At 42.5% G+C, this 14,799-nt stretch overlaps 1 protein-coding gene and 1 pseudogene across 1 annotated transcript; both read left to right on the top strand.

The window, feature by feature from the left end:
• Window positions 1-564: 564 nt before the first annotated feature.
• On the top strand, window positions 565-2,775 carry LOC129717201 (uncharacterized). Its single transcript, XM_055667053.1, has 4 exons — window positions 565-641; window positions 697-1,705; window positions 1,826-2,650; window positions 2,713-2,775. Exons 1-4 carry the CDS (start codon window positions 565-567, stop codon window positions 2,773-2,775), a joined length of 1,974 nt encoding a protein of 657 aa, XP_055523028.1.
• Window positions 2,776-12,816: 10,041 nt separating this feature from the next.
• On the top strand, window positions 12,817-13,035 carry LOC129719223 (U2 spliceosomal RNA; annotated as a pseudogene).
• Window positions 13,036-14,799: the final 1,764 nt, after the last annotated feature.

Genomic DNA, 14,799 nt, shown 5'->3' with positions numbered 1-14,799 from the left:
GTGGTATAGAACCACGGCTCATAAGAAGCCGGCGGCTTTTTAGTGTGACCAATGATATTAAAACTAATCGCAACCGTCCGATTCTACATGGCACCGGAAGTACTCCCTCGCCGTCTTTGGAAATAGCAACCGTACCAGCAGTTCAACAAAAATTTTGGCTGTACGTATCGCGGGTTGCACGTGATGTTTCTGCTGATCAAATGTGTGCTTACGTTAAAAAACGCCTAGGAACAAACGACATCCAGGTTACTCGGCTAGTCGCCAAAGGAAGAGATAAGAGCAGTCTATCTTTCATCTCTTTCAAAATTGGTATGGACACGAACTTGAAATCAAAAGCACTCTCTACCTCGACCTGGCCGAAAGGCATCGTTTATCGTGAATTCTCAGACAATAGAGTGTCCGAAAATTTTTGGCGGCCGGTGATGCAACCAGCAGCGAACGACCCCCTGTGCACCCCAACGGACGCGGACATGATAGCGACGGATTAATCGATGACTGGACACTGGGACGCATATTTATTGCAAGCAATTTGGAAACCCCTTATCCCCCCGTCACAGTCGAGCCATGCCAGCCAGCGTTCAGCAGTCGTCCCGGTCCTGTGTTTGGAGTGGGAGAGGGGGTTCTCCGAAATGTAAACCCAGGCAAGTATGCAGACTTTCTGAGCGCTTCGTACCCTGAAACGTTTACTGTTTCTAGACCTCCTCGCCTACAACAACCGAGCCTTTTTTCCTCCTGTCTGACACCCGGACATGATTTTGCCGCCAGCACTGTCGAAGCCGTTGCCGTCCCCAACGCAGCTGAGGAACTCCAGCCAGCGACCCGCAGTCGCTCCTGTCCTACCGTTACGCTCACCGCCGATGCTTCATCCGAACTAAAAATATACTACCAGAATACCAACGGCCTCAGGACAAAAATTGATCAACTGTTTCTATCATCCACTGAGTTAGACTACGACGTGTACGTGTTCACGGAGACTAATTTGAACGATCGCATTCAATCTTGTCAGCTCTTCAACAACGATTTTTGCGTTTATCGTGTTGATCGTTGTGCCTCTAACAGTCAGCGTCAATCGGGCGGAGGCGTGCTCATAGCCGTAAAGCGGTTATATGCGTCATCTGTTGTCCAGCTCACGGCTGCCGATAACATTGAGCATCTATGGGTAAAAATCGCCATAGAGCCACTGCCACTTTTCATTGGTGTTCTGTATTTGCCACCAGATAAAAGCCGAGACATTAACTTTGTGATGCTTCATATTGATGCTGTCTCTGAAATCAGCAGAAAGTTTAGCGATATAGGAAAACTCGTCTTGCTGGGTGACTTTTACCAACCGCGCCTAGCTTGGAAGAGTTCTGGTAGCGGGTATGCCTTTGTTGATCCTGTACAGTCACAGCTTTCCTTGGCCAGCCAATCCCTTCTCGATAATATGGCGTTCCTCAGACTACGGCAGCATAATTTAATACGAAACAACTTAGACCGTGTTTTAGATCTCGTATTCTCCAGCGACTCCGTTATAAAGGATGGCGCCGTCTCTTTAGCTGTTGAGGAAGTTGTACCAATTGATCCTTATCACCCACCTCTTTGCTTCACTGTTCTTTGTGAGCCTACTGTTTCTTTCCACCAAGATATCGATCTAACTGAACGTGACTTTCGTCGTGGCGACTACGACACTCTAAACGAATTGCTGTCCGAGGTTGATTGGTCTGAGGTGATTCAAAATTCTGACGTTGACTGTGCAGTTAGCTGTTTCAATCGTACTATTCAGAATTGCATCGTTCAAGCTGTACCGCTAAAAAGGCCGCCGAAAAACCCTGTATGATCCAACAAGCACCTTCGCATCCTGCGTCGACGGCGCTCCAACTTGCTGAAACAGTATTGCCAGCATAGAAGCTTGTATGCGAAGCGACAATTTGACGAGGCGAGTCGAACCTACCGGTACGTGAGGCGAAGAGAGGAGGATCTCCGGCGAAACCCTAAACGTTTTTGGAGCTTTGTAAACTCGAAGCGTAAAGAGAATGGTCTTCCTATTCTGATCCACCTAGGGCATGTTAATGCCGCTTCTACGGAAACCAAATGTGCTCTTTTTTCTCAACAATTTGCTAGCTTGTTTGAAAACCGGGTGCCCACTGCGGAGGAAATAGACATCGCTGTCAGTCTAGTTCCAAGAGACGTGATAGATTTCGACGTATTTAATATTAACGCTACGATGGTTGGAGCTGCATTACAGAAACTGAAGCAGTCCTATAAGCCAGGCCCCGATGGTATTCCCTCTTGCATCTTCAAAAAGTGCAGCGCTTCTCTGACTGCTCCCCTCCAGGCGATTTTCAATAGATCACTTCAACATCAAGTATTCCCATCGGAATGGAAGATTTCCCATATGCTGCCGGTGCACAAGAAAGGCGAAAAGTCCGACATCGCTAATTATCGTGGCATAACCTCTTTATCAGCTGGATCAAAATGCTTCGAGATCATCATGAAAGATATGCTATTCAGCTCTTGTAGGAGTTATATCAGCATTGCTCAACATGGATTCTACCCTAAACGCTCCGTGGACACTAACCTGTGCGAGTTCACATCATTTTGTATCGGTGCAACGGATGGTGGAGCTCAGGTTGATGCAGTATACACCGACATCAAAGCCGCATTTGACACCGTTAATCACGATATCCTCCTTGCTAAGCTGCATCGTCTTGGAATGTCCGACAATATTTGCAGCTGGCTTCGCTCATACCTGAGCAACAGACAGCTCTTCTTAAAAATTGGATCAACAGTATCTGAAAGCTTGACCCCCTCCTCTGGCGTGCCTCAAGGAAGCAATCTGGGTCCACTGCTGTTTGTGATATTTTTTAACGACGTGACGATACTTCTTGCGAACGGTGGAGTACTAATCTACGCTGACGATTTGAAAATCTACCTGATCATACGAAATGAAGCTGATTGCAGAGAACTCCAGAAGCTACTGGATAAATTCGTTCATTGGTGCAAGTCAAACTTCCTGGTAGTGAGTGTGGCAAAGTGTTACGTGATTTCATATCGACGACTTAAAGGACCTATCCTATACAACTATGTCATCGGTGATCAGATACTCGAACGGGTTGACGAAGTCAGGGATCTTGGAGTATTGCTTGACTACCAACTCACATTCAAGCTGCATTATTCCGCGATAATCCAAAAAGCCAATCGTCAACTAGGTTTTGTTCTGAAAATGGCAAACGACTTTATTGACCCCATCTGCTTACGTGCCCTCTATTGTTCCCTAGTTCGTTCGATACTCGAGTTCGCATCGGTCGTCTGGTCACCTTATGAAGCTGTGTGGAAATCCAGAATCGAATCTGTTCAGCATAAATTTGTCCGTCGTGCGCTAAGAAGACTTCCATGGCGGAATCCCAACGACCTGCCCCCTTACGAACATCGATGTGCCCTATTGGGTATAGAGCCACTGGAGTCCCGTCGAAATATAAACCGAGCTGTGTTTGGCGCTAAAATACTGCGCGGAGAAATCGATAGTGCCTGCTTGCTGGAGCGCATGAGAATTTATGCTCCCGCACGTGTACTGCGTCCACGGCAACTTATTTTGCCAGAACCGAGGAACACCGTATACGGTGATAACGATCCAGTCAACACAATACGGAGACGTTTTCAAGAAGGCTATCACGTTTTCGACTTTAATGTTTCTTGTGTCAGTTTTAGACAACGCTTGCGAACTGTATTTTTAACTTTAGACTAGTTTTAAAACCATTCATTAAGACCACGATGTCAGATGAAATTTAAATAAATAAATAAATAAATAAATAAATCTAATTGGTTCATAGAGAGCAAGCGTTCCACTTGCCATTTAGATCTAACCTTGAGAGCATAGGTTTTACCTCTAGCCTCGGGAATAGCACCGTCAATTTTACCCTTAATCCACCCTTCGATCGATGAGCGGATCATGAATGGGTTTGATGGTAGTTTTCCATCTTCGAGAGCTGATTGAAGTTTTAATACCACCAGTTCGCCATGGAGTCCATTAGGATCCATGTAGGACGGTAACGTTGCGCCGGTGTACGAACTGTCCAAATATTGAGATATTCCTCCCCCACCTGAATCAGGCAGAGGTGGAAACATCCCGTCCAGCGGCATCGCTGGCACGGGGTCAAGTAGTGATATAGGTTGCCAGCAGTTTTTTTTTCGATAGCCGCTCAGATAAATTACAACCGATACAGGGGAGCGAAAGGATTTGCTCTACGAGAGAGCACTCACGGTAGAGAGACGAAGACTTGTATGCAACGACGCGCACTGCAATGGCTTCCGAAAAGATAGCGTCTTTGTGATCTGCCTGATTAGAACAAACGAATCTTTCCAAAAATATCACTCCGTTTAAATCACTGGTTATAAACACTTTCGCTTTTAGGAGGTCAGCAGTCGACCCCTAAAATGAAATTAGTGAACCGATCAGATATATATGCCCGATTTCACTCGCAGCGACGTAAGAATAAAACGATATATTGAGATGACGTCCGACCGCGACGAAAACGAACTGACGACTCATGTTTTGTATTTCAATAGCATAGTACCGAGCTATTACAACATTTGGAAAGAATATTCAGAATGCGCAATAGCTATTGATATGTAATCTACGAGATATATCATGCTAATGCTATGCTAAAACTATTAGGGTAGTTATTTTATCTGTTGACATATAAATAAATAATAAAACTAGAGCTTACTATTTTTACGCACTAAACAGACTTAGTAGCTATTTATGTTATATCCGGGTTCGTTAATTAAAAACGTGTACGGTGTGGTGAAAACGCCGTTCCAAAACATGTCGTACCGAAGGGTTGTTTATTGCAGGGCTCTGGGGCCAAAGAATTCTGCGTGCATTCATAACATGTTTTGGAGTCAGAACCAGATGTGCAGATTTTTCTGCAAACAGTAAAAATTTCAGAGTCTCTGGGCTTGGTGGTTGAGCTCCAATCTTGGGTTCTTAAAGCTTTACAGAGCCCTTCAAGATAGAGCCACAAAGTTGATTCAACTTTGACAGCCCAGGTGCGCGTGCTTCCGGGTGGCGGATGGGAGCTAAGGGAGATCATGAGAGTCAGATACCTATGTTGTAGCTCTTCCTACTCTGATCGCGGCAGTCTCCTATGTGGGGAGGATTAATGACAATATTAATTGTTGATAATTTTGGCGAATCCTCTTCACACGTGGACCAGACCACATTGTGCAAGCTCTGCTCTCATCTAGAAAGTGATAATTACCTACTTCTCAATTCTGTGTAGTTGTAGTAGCCGTAGTAGTAGAAACAAGAGTTTGTGTTGTAAGGCGAGGTGCGCAAAGAGAAAAGCAGTAAGCCCGGCAACCTTCTGCTAATGTTTTATTTTGTTTGAACAGTTCTAGTAAATCAGGTTTAACTTCGCATGACTTCAAGTACGCACTGGAAGGTGTCATGAACTTCGTAAAAACAAATAAATTTTGAGGTTTGTTCCACTGAATACTCGCAAAGTTTGAGTTCAAATGCATCACTCACAATATTGAGCACGACTTAAAGACATTTTGTTGAACTACAATTGTGTGTGATTAAAAAAAGTATAATTTTTACAACACCTATTCTATGCGAAATACCAAGCTCGAGTTTGTTTACTATGCATAAAAGAAGCCTCAATTCAATGGTCTTGCAAGAGTTTTTGATCTCACTCTTTGCGCATCACGCGTTGGTCTATAATTTATGTGTCAGTTCTATTCTCGTACAGGGTCTGGGGTGCGAGGCGGGATCTGACCTTGACTTCCGACAGGTTTGGGATTGTTTAGTGCCCAGGATGGAGCGGGGAGAGCTTGGTTCTGGCTTTCTGCTATCTAGTTTAGCTTTTTTTTCACGTAACAACGCCCTACTTTGATGGATTTGTGTATGTATATGTTCTGAGGCATACGGTCTATCAAGCGACGACTCTTCAATCTTTGAAGGATTTTTGGACAAACTATAAAAAAAGTAGTAAATTACCTGACCAAACGACTATAAAACATTACCAGTGGAAGCGTAGTAAATGTATTAAGCATGACATGTCTATATATCCCCTTTGACTTGTCCTATATCCCTCTCTCTTTGTATCCCGCCTTAGTTCATCCATCTTTATACTTTTGAGTAGTCGAAATCATATAAAACCACGCCCTAACATTTTTTTTATTGACAACCACACTACTAAATATATTTTCTCAACAACGCCCTACTTTTTACACGATGATATGAGTTTGATATCGTTGAGAGGTTTTATCATTCACAGATTAACACCAAGATTATACAGTATGAAATTTCTTCGATAGTTCACAAATCAGGACAGGCAAATGAGAGAAGAGACAAAACAACCAACAATAACTAATCCAAGCAATCACCAGATTCAAGCCAGACAAAAAGAGGGAAGAATCATCTAAATCAAGTACATATGTAGAATTTTTTTTCTTTTATTGGTGTTATTATTTTATATTTTTTTGTTTGTTTTATTATTATTATTTTTTATTTATTTTGTCGAGATGGCGTCCTAATGAAACACGCGGTTTTATTTTTCAAAATTCCACTCGGTTTTATTACGTGCGATCGCGTTGGTGGTTAGTAAATAAGTGAAAATGGCTTCTTCGATTCGCATCCTCTAACGCATTCTCCTTGTAACGCATTCATTCCTTTTCCCGCTCAAACTTTGACAGCTCTAGGAAAGTACTGCCAGCCAGTAAAATATAATACACACAGAAACATTTACACGCAGAAACATTTACACACAGAACACTACAACTCGGCCATTCCTGACTAATGATCGCCTCGATCACAGAATATGGGAGACGATTACCCGCGTCTCACTCGGGGTTAGTAATACATATAAACATAACCATAAGGGTCTAAATTCACCTAGTAAGTGTTGCTTTGTCCATCAGTGCATGTCGTCTTTTCAACGAGTCCTCCAATCTGCCCAACTTTTGATACGAGATGCTTCAATTATACCGTCATAAGGAAGTTGGGATATTTGACAATTTTCGATGTCCCGAATAACATAGCGATCATTTGGCAATACTTTGTGTATACGATATGGTCCCCGATACTCCGGAATGAATTTCTTATTGGTCGCAATTGTAGTATCGACATTACGTATGACAAGATATTCACCTTAGGTAAACGTATTGGGTATCGAGTGCCTTTTCTCGAAGGAGACGGAATTCTTACTTTGAGAGTCTTCAATATGATGAGAAGCAGTTCGACGTAATTCAGTTAGATCTCGAACTATCTCTGCGTTTGACCTATCTTCCAGATATTCTGACAAACCATCTATATCCCGTCCTCTTTGACCAACTCCAAACAATAGGATAGAGGGAGTTTGATGCGTACTCGAGTGAACAGAATTATTCATGGCGTATTCTGCTTTAGTTAGCATTCTAGTCCAATTAGCATGTTGAACTGGTTCCGTAAGTTTCCCTAACATAGCCTTGAGGACACGATTGACACGCTCTACCTGCCCATTAGCCTGAGCAGATGCTGTAGCTATTTTCACGTGTTCGACGTTGTTTTCTAACAAATAAGCTTCAAATTCCAACGAAGTGAAGCAGGATCCACGATCGCTAATTATTCTCCGTGGACGGCTATAACATTCAAAATACTTTTCCAGACAGGCACACACTTCTTTCGTACTCGTAGAATTGACAGCGTTAAATTTAACATGCTTCGTAAAAGCATCGATAACGACCAAAATGTGTTTTCTCATAGACGTAATTGACGAAAGGGGTCCAAAATGGTCAACGTGAATAGTATCGAACGTAATAGGTTTCTTCGGAATGCTATGCAAAACACGACCTGCATCGGAATTTGAATCTGAATACATGATACAACGGACGCAATTCTTAATATAACTTTCAACCTTATCTTTCATATTTGGGAACCAATAATGCATCCGTAATTGATTCAGAGTCTTCGTAACACCCATATGACATAACTTCTCGTGAACGCTGCGTATAATGTGACTTTCCATTTCACTGGGGACATAAAACAGAAGTTTTACTTCCGATGAGCAACGATAAACCAATCCGTCGTCCAAAGTATAGTTTTTAACCGACTCTTTTTCCAACCGTTCTCTCAAGTTTAGAATTGTAACGTCGCGCCCTTGAGCCACTTGCAATTGGAAGTCAATATCATCTGGGCTGATACCGTGAACGACCTTCAGAATTCAAAGGAATGCGGCTCAATGCATCAACATGATTCATAAGCTTTCCACTACGGTGCTGAATAGAGTAGTGATAATTCTCTAGCTCCAATGCCCATCGAGCAATTCTGGCATTGACACTCTTCCGATTGAGTGTCATGGCGAGGGAGTTACAATCTGTTACAATACGGAACGGAATGCACTCCAGATAGATTCGGAACTTTCTCAAGGAGTAAATGATGGCGAGCGTCTCCAACTCGAAACTATGATAACGAGACTCAGCAGAAGTAGTTCGTTTCGAAAAATAGGCTATGGGATGCAGTTTACTGTCATCCTGTTTCTGTAACAATATTCCACCAAAACCATCGGAACTAGCATCGCAGTGCAACTCGGTTTCACGTAATGGGTTGTAAAGAGCCAGGACTGGGGCGGAAACTAACTTGTCACGTAAGGTAACAAACGCACTTCTGCAATTTTCATCAAGCTCAAACTTAGCACCAGGTTTTACGGAATTACGTAGCGGCATTGATATAGAAGAAAAGCACGGAGCAAAGCGACGGAAGTACGAGAATAATCCAAGGCATTTACTCATTTGCTTGGCATCTGACGGAAATGGCATACTTCTAATGGCTTCTAGGTGCGAATCATTCGGTCTGATACCTTTGCTACTCACTGTAAATCCCAATAATTCGATTTCCGTAAAACAGAACTGGCATTTCTTCATTTTAATCTCTAGCCGGTATTCTGCCAACCTTCGGAGAACGCGCCCTAAAAGATCAAAATGTTCTTCCAACGTATTTGTGGCTAACGTAACATCATCCATGTACACTACGATCGATCCATCCTTGATGAAAGGTTCTAGCACCATATTAATGAACCGCTGGAATACTGCTGGAGCATTGCGTAACCCAAAAGGCATCTTGACGTACTCGTATTGTCCCCCTGGTGTCACGAAAGCGGTAAACGGAATTGAGTCTGGGGCCATATTCACTTGGTGGAATCCATTTTTTAAATCCAAAACGGTAAAATATTTCTTCCCTTCTACTCTCTCTAAACAATCGTCAATTAAAGGGATTGGATAACTGTCACGAACAGTAATTTTATTCAATGGTCGATAATCAATACACATGCGCCGCTCACCAGATTTCTTTGTTCTCAGCACGATCGGAAAAGAATACGGAGAACTGCTAGGTCGTATCACCCCTGCAGATAATGAACCTTCAATAATGGTGTCAACTTCAACTCGGTCTGCATATGAAAAACGACGCGGACCATAACTGATAGGGATATTTGATGTTAAATTTAACTTCATTTCGTAAGTATGTTGTCTTTCCGGAATGTTTTCAGTTTTTAAATAGTTTTCTCCAATGATTGACATAATTTCGGATCGGACATGACTCCAATTTCGGGTTGATATAAACCTCTTCATAAAGTTCGATTCCGTAGATGTCTGGAGCTGGTAAATGGTCAGTATCGATACTACAGAAATTGTTTGAACAACGGGAATAACTTTCTTTATTGTCTACCTGCCTCACCTGGGACAAATCATATACACAATGTAACAAGATATCAGAAATTTGTATTTGATCGTTATTTTTTACTTTGATTTTTAATATTGATTTGATCGCATATTGAACAAAATAATTCCAAAAGATTTCAAAAAATCGCGTCCCAACAAAAAAGGATGAGTCATAAAATGATCTGGGACAACGTGTAATTTCAGTTTCTCGGAATGACCATCAAATGTAATGCAGGCCGGAATAACAGCATAGGTACAAAGCGGAAACCCTCCTATGCTTCGGAACCCGCAAAACTTCTTATCAGGGAAAATTAGTTCGCTAGGAACAATGGATCGTTTAACCAGATTGATCGGACTGCCCGTATCGAAAAGAGAGAGAAGTCGGCTTAATGGATGCACTTTTGTATCAGACCGAAAACAACACTTACCAGATTGAGTTCACCAAGAGCTGCGTTTAATTGGTTGTTGGGCTTATCAGTCGACTTGTTCCGACGAAAATCATCTACCAATGCCACTTCGTCCTTGTTGCGCGGCGCTGGTTTAGGGCAATCCTTAATAATGTGTTCACCGGAACCGCAACGGAAACATGATCCTGGCTCTCGGCGAGGCTCAGAACAGCGAGCAGAAATGTGTCCTTTTCCGGAACAATTATAACACCGTAATTCGGAATCGGAACTTCCTCTAACCTTCAATTTATTGCTTCCGGAAGCTGAAGCAAGTGGCAATGAACGGACGGAACTGGAACGGATTTCTCGGAGCTGCGCAAAACGTCGTGCTAGTTGCTTAAGTTGCAGAATGTCCTTGGCCGGATAGAGAACGGAAATATCAGCAGATCGGTCACGGAATCCATCTACAATCATTTGCACAGTGTGTGCTTCGTCAATATCAGCACGCGAAGCAATTTCTTGCATCTTCAGAATGTAGCCCATCACCGATGTCTTACATGTGGCAAACGTGGTTTTCTTGAGCTTGTCAACGATTTCTGCCACTGTAAATGAGTGACCGAAGTTTTGCAAAAAATTTCCACGAAACTCTGCGTACGTGGTAGAACGATCTACTCGCAGAAACCACTCAGCTTCTGTGCCCGGTTCCATCAATCTGCGAGCACATTTTAGCCGAAAGTCTTCGCCTCCACCCACGGAGTCACAAGCACGTTCAAAATCAGCCAGCCATCTTTCAGCGACATATAAATCGCTTCCAGCAAATGATGCAACAAGGCACTTCACATCTTGGAAGTCCGGGGCTCGGGCTACCAACTGATCGTTGTCGGCCAATTCCCGTCGCAAATCAGCAATTTGCTTTTTCTTTTGAAGAATCCGGATCTCTTCATCCAGCGCAGACTCCCGTTCGTTGTCTAATTCTTCTTGTGAACCCTCTTCGCTATTGTTAAGTTCGCCATTGTTCGCAGCACAATTTTCTGGATGGCTATCGAAAATAGCCCGCAAGTGTCGAACCGTTGCTGTAGCCGGGATGTCGATTTCATGCGCCTGCATCCACTCGAGGAGTTCACCCTTTGTCATTCGAGCCGTCATTGCCAGCTGCACTAAAATTAGGCTTCAATCCGAAACGAATCCCACTTCTGAAGTTGTCGAGATGGCGTCCTAATGAAACACGCGATTTTATTTTTCAAAATTCCACTCGGTTTTATTACGTGCGATCGCGTTGGTGGTTAGTAGATAAGTGAAAATGGCTTCTTCGATTCGCATCCTCTCAACATTGGCCGTCACACGCATACAACGCTATCATACCTTGTAACGCATTCATTCCTTTTCCCGCTCAAACTTTGACAGCTCTAGGAAAGTGCTGCCAGCCAGTAAAATATAATACACACAGAAACATTTACACGCAGAAACATTTACACACAGAACACTACAATTTATTTTTTTTTTAATTTTTTTTTATTTATTTGTTTATTTAATCATTTTTTTCGAACGCTCAAATACCTTCCCAATCTTTTCCAAATCCCTTCCAATGGCATTCATACAGTCCCGCAAATGGCAGTCAGCCATTATCCTTCCTTAAATATCGGGGTTGGACAGACTTGGCTCCAACTGCCCCATCATCTAACGCAAAATGAAATCGTAAAATTTCAGAGTCGTTGTACAGATTTTTTCCATTTAATTTGCAGATATTTGCAGTTTTCCATAGTTTTAGCGGATTTTTGTCAGAATCTCCTTATATTTGCGCAGACTTTCACAAAGTGTTCACAAAGTGTACTATATTTTCAGACTTCTGTTTGCGCGAGCGCTTTTTTAATCTCAGATAGATTTTTTTCAGATTTGAAGTAGATTTATCCGTTTTTTTTGAACAGTTGCAGACATTGTTCAAAAACATCGGTCATCTCTGGTCAGAATGGTTTGTTTGATTGGAGTGATGTAGTGGCAAAATTATAGATAGTAGATTTGTTCTTTTAAAAAATTATACACGGTAAATAAATTGGTTATTAAAAAGTAAAAAAATACAAACCAAAAAAAACATTGAAAAATTATTCTTTGTCGTTTAGAGGTCGAACCCAATGGTTTTTTCAGATCCCAGTTTGGTTTTCGCGGACTCAAAAAACGAATGATTGTCTTACGAATGTTGTTGGGCATTAAGAGGCCTTTTGATTCCGTTTATATTAACATTCAGCTTTCCGTCTCAGTTACATGAATTTCCTATAAAGACACAAAAAATTAATGAACATTTTAGGAAGGTTTGTAATCGATTTTACGACGAAACTTTTTCATGATTCCGGAACAAGAGTGGTGTACGGCTTTCACATCTTGATTGCATCAATCAACTGTTTACAGTACGCTGCTATCCAGTTTTTTTTTTGTGTGGACTCCACTGCGACCAGTAGTTGTTTGATCTATTGTGGCATTGTCCGGACGGTTTTTGCTTTTGCACATTTCTGTTTTTTTCACCATTTTGCAGTGCTACTTATTGAGAAGTAACCTGCTCCGTGTTATAGTGCTTTTTGTCTTCTCCTTCAGACTTAGTAACCTACTACCTTCCTTATCGACCTTATCATATCCTCCTGAAGGCTATCACTCTAAAAGCATATAACGTGCTATAGTCTATGATACTATCGAAGCTTTAGATTAGTGGTTATTAAGTCTGGAGGGAAGTTATAGTACTTTTTGTCTTCTCATTCAGATTTTTGCTTCTCGGCCTAAAGGCTAAGATCAAAGTGTAGTATCTGTTCTTATCAGCTCTCCATTTACTTTCATACACCAAGGAACTCAAAATCCGAAATAAACTTTCGATTGGAGGACACTGAGGGGGGAGGAGGGTGTATTTCTGGTAAAAATGAACTTTTTACCGAGATTTTTGTGCAGTTCAGTTGCGCTTGCGCAATACATCTTGTTTCAACGCCATTTTGAACAGTACTGAGCCCGTATAAACATACCAACAACAAAAAATGACAAAGAGAAAAGAGAGCTTACTTATACTTCAGGGGCGACAACTGGCTTCTTACTCTTTTTCATCTTCTTCTTCCTTCATATGTGTCTCAACAGGTATGTTCCAATCTTAATCCAGAATGGGATCAAAAGTGGAAACAAGCTCACACTACACAATTTACTTCCAACATTGAGCAGCGGTATGTTGTTCTTATGCTTCTCGCAAAACCGTATTCACTCCTTGCGCATTTTTGGATCCTTTTGCAGTTGATAAAAGTGATTATCCAAATAGGATCTCTTACTACACCTGTATTTGTATGCTTTCCCAACAAACAATTTTGTTGATTTACAGCTCACTAAGCTATTATTCAGTGGATTTTGACTATACTATAGCTTAAAAAGCGGTTATACAACAAAATTGTTTGTTGGGTTGTGTTTTATTTCGAAGAATTAAAGATTTTGTAGGATCCGCGCACGGTTGTCGAACGTGTTGAAATCTCGCACATAGAGGACGACACGTTTCAACATTCAGCGATTGAATGCTGATGGCGTGGCAGCAGAATACGCCAGAGAGCAGGATCAGCGGATCGCAGAACAGCAGAAGGAAGGAGTGGAAGACATAAATGGGCTGTGGAACAGTATCCACGGTGCCATCGAAACGACTGCGAGAGAGGTGGTAGGTACGACGCGTAACGGCTGGTTTGATGCCGAGTACCAGAGCCGCATACTCACTGCGGCTGCACGTCAGAATAGGGAGAGGTAAAGGGGGGCAAGAACTGCCGAAAATATAAACCACCGTCGGAAGAAGCGCGAGTACGAGGAGCAGGTGCCCGCCAGCGCAGATGACAGCTATACCCAAAACGACGTGCGGAGCTTTTATAGAACCGTCAACAGAGTCAGAAGCAGGAATTTCCCTGTGCCGGTCATGTGAAATGACAAGGACGGCAACCTGCTTACTGATCAACCGACGGTTACAGCCAAGCGGAAGGAGCATTTTCAGGCGCTATTGAACGGTGAGGAGCCAAATGAGCAGAACAGGAACAGAATGACGATTATGAGTGACGAACAAACTGTGGAGCCACCAACACAGGAGGAGGTGAAAAAGGCGATTAGTGAGCTAAGAAACGGCAAGGCCGCTGGGAAGGACGGTATCCCGGCCGACCTTTTAAAAGCGGGAAGCGAGCGGCTGTACTATGCGATCCACCAGATAATACTAAGGATCTAGGCGGATGAACAAATGTCGAACGACTGGTTGGAAAGCGTCATATGCCCTATCTATAAGAAGGGCCATCGATTGGATTGTTGCAACTATCGAGGCATTACATTACACAACTCCGCATATAAAGTGCTCTCCCGTATCCTGTTCATCAGATTAAGACCGTTAACGGAATCTTTTGTTGGCGAATACCAGGCTGGTTTTCGACAGAGACGTTCAACGACGGATCAAATCGTCACCCGGCGACAGATCCTCGATAAGTTCCGGGAGTATAACCTGCAGACGCACCATCTGTTTGTGGATTTCAAGGCGGCATACGACTCAGTTAAAAGAAACGAGCTGTGGCAGATCATGTTGGAACATGGTTTCCCGACGAAACTTATTAACCTAAGTCGTATGACGCTGGAGGGATCGAAATCATGCGTGCGGATCAGAGTTGTCAATACAATTTTTGATTGAAGTGGAAGAATGCTGAAGAAAAAACTGGATTTCAATAAATTGAAAAAAAAAAGCAAAAATTAAATT

The sequence above is a fragment of the Wyeomyia smithii genome, chromosome 1 (assembly GCF_029784165.1).
Source record: "Wyeomyia smithii strain HCP4-BCI-WySm-NY-G18 chromosome 1, ASM2978416v1, whole genome shotgun sequence".
Lineage (NCBI taxonomy): Eukaryota > Metazoa > Arthropoda > Insecta > Diptera > Culicidae > Wyeomyia > Wyeomyia smithii.
This window is presented reverse-complemented; position numbering and strand designations above follow the sequence as displayed.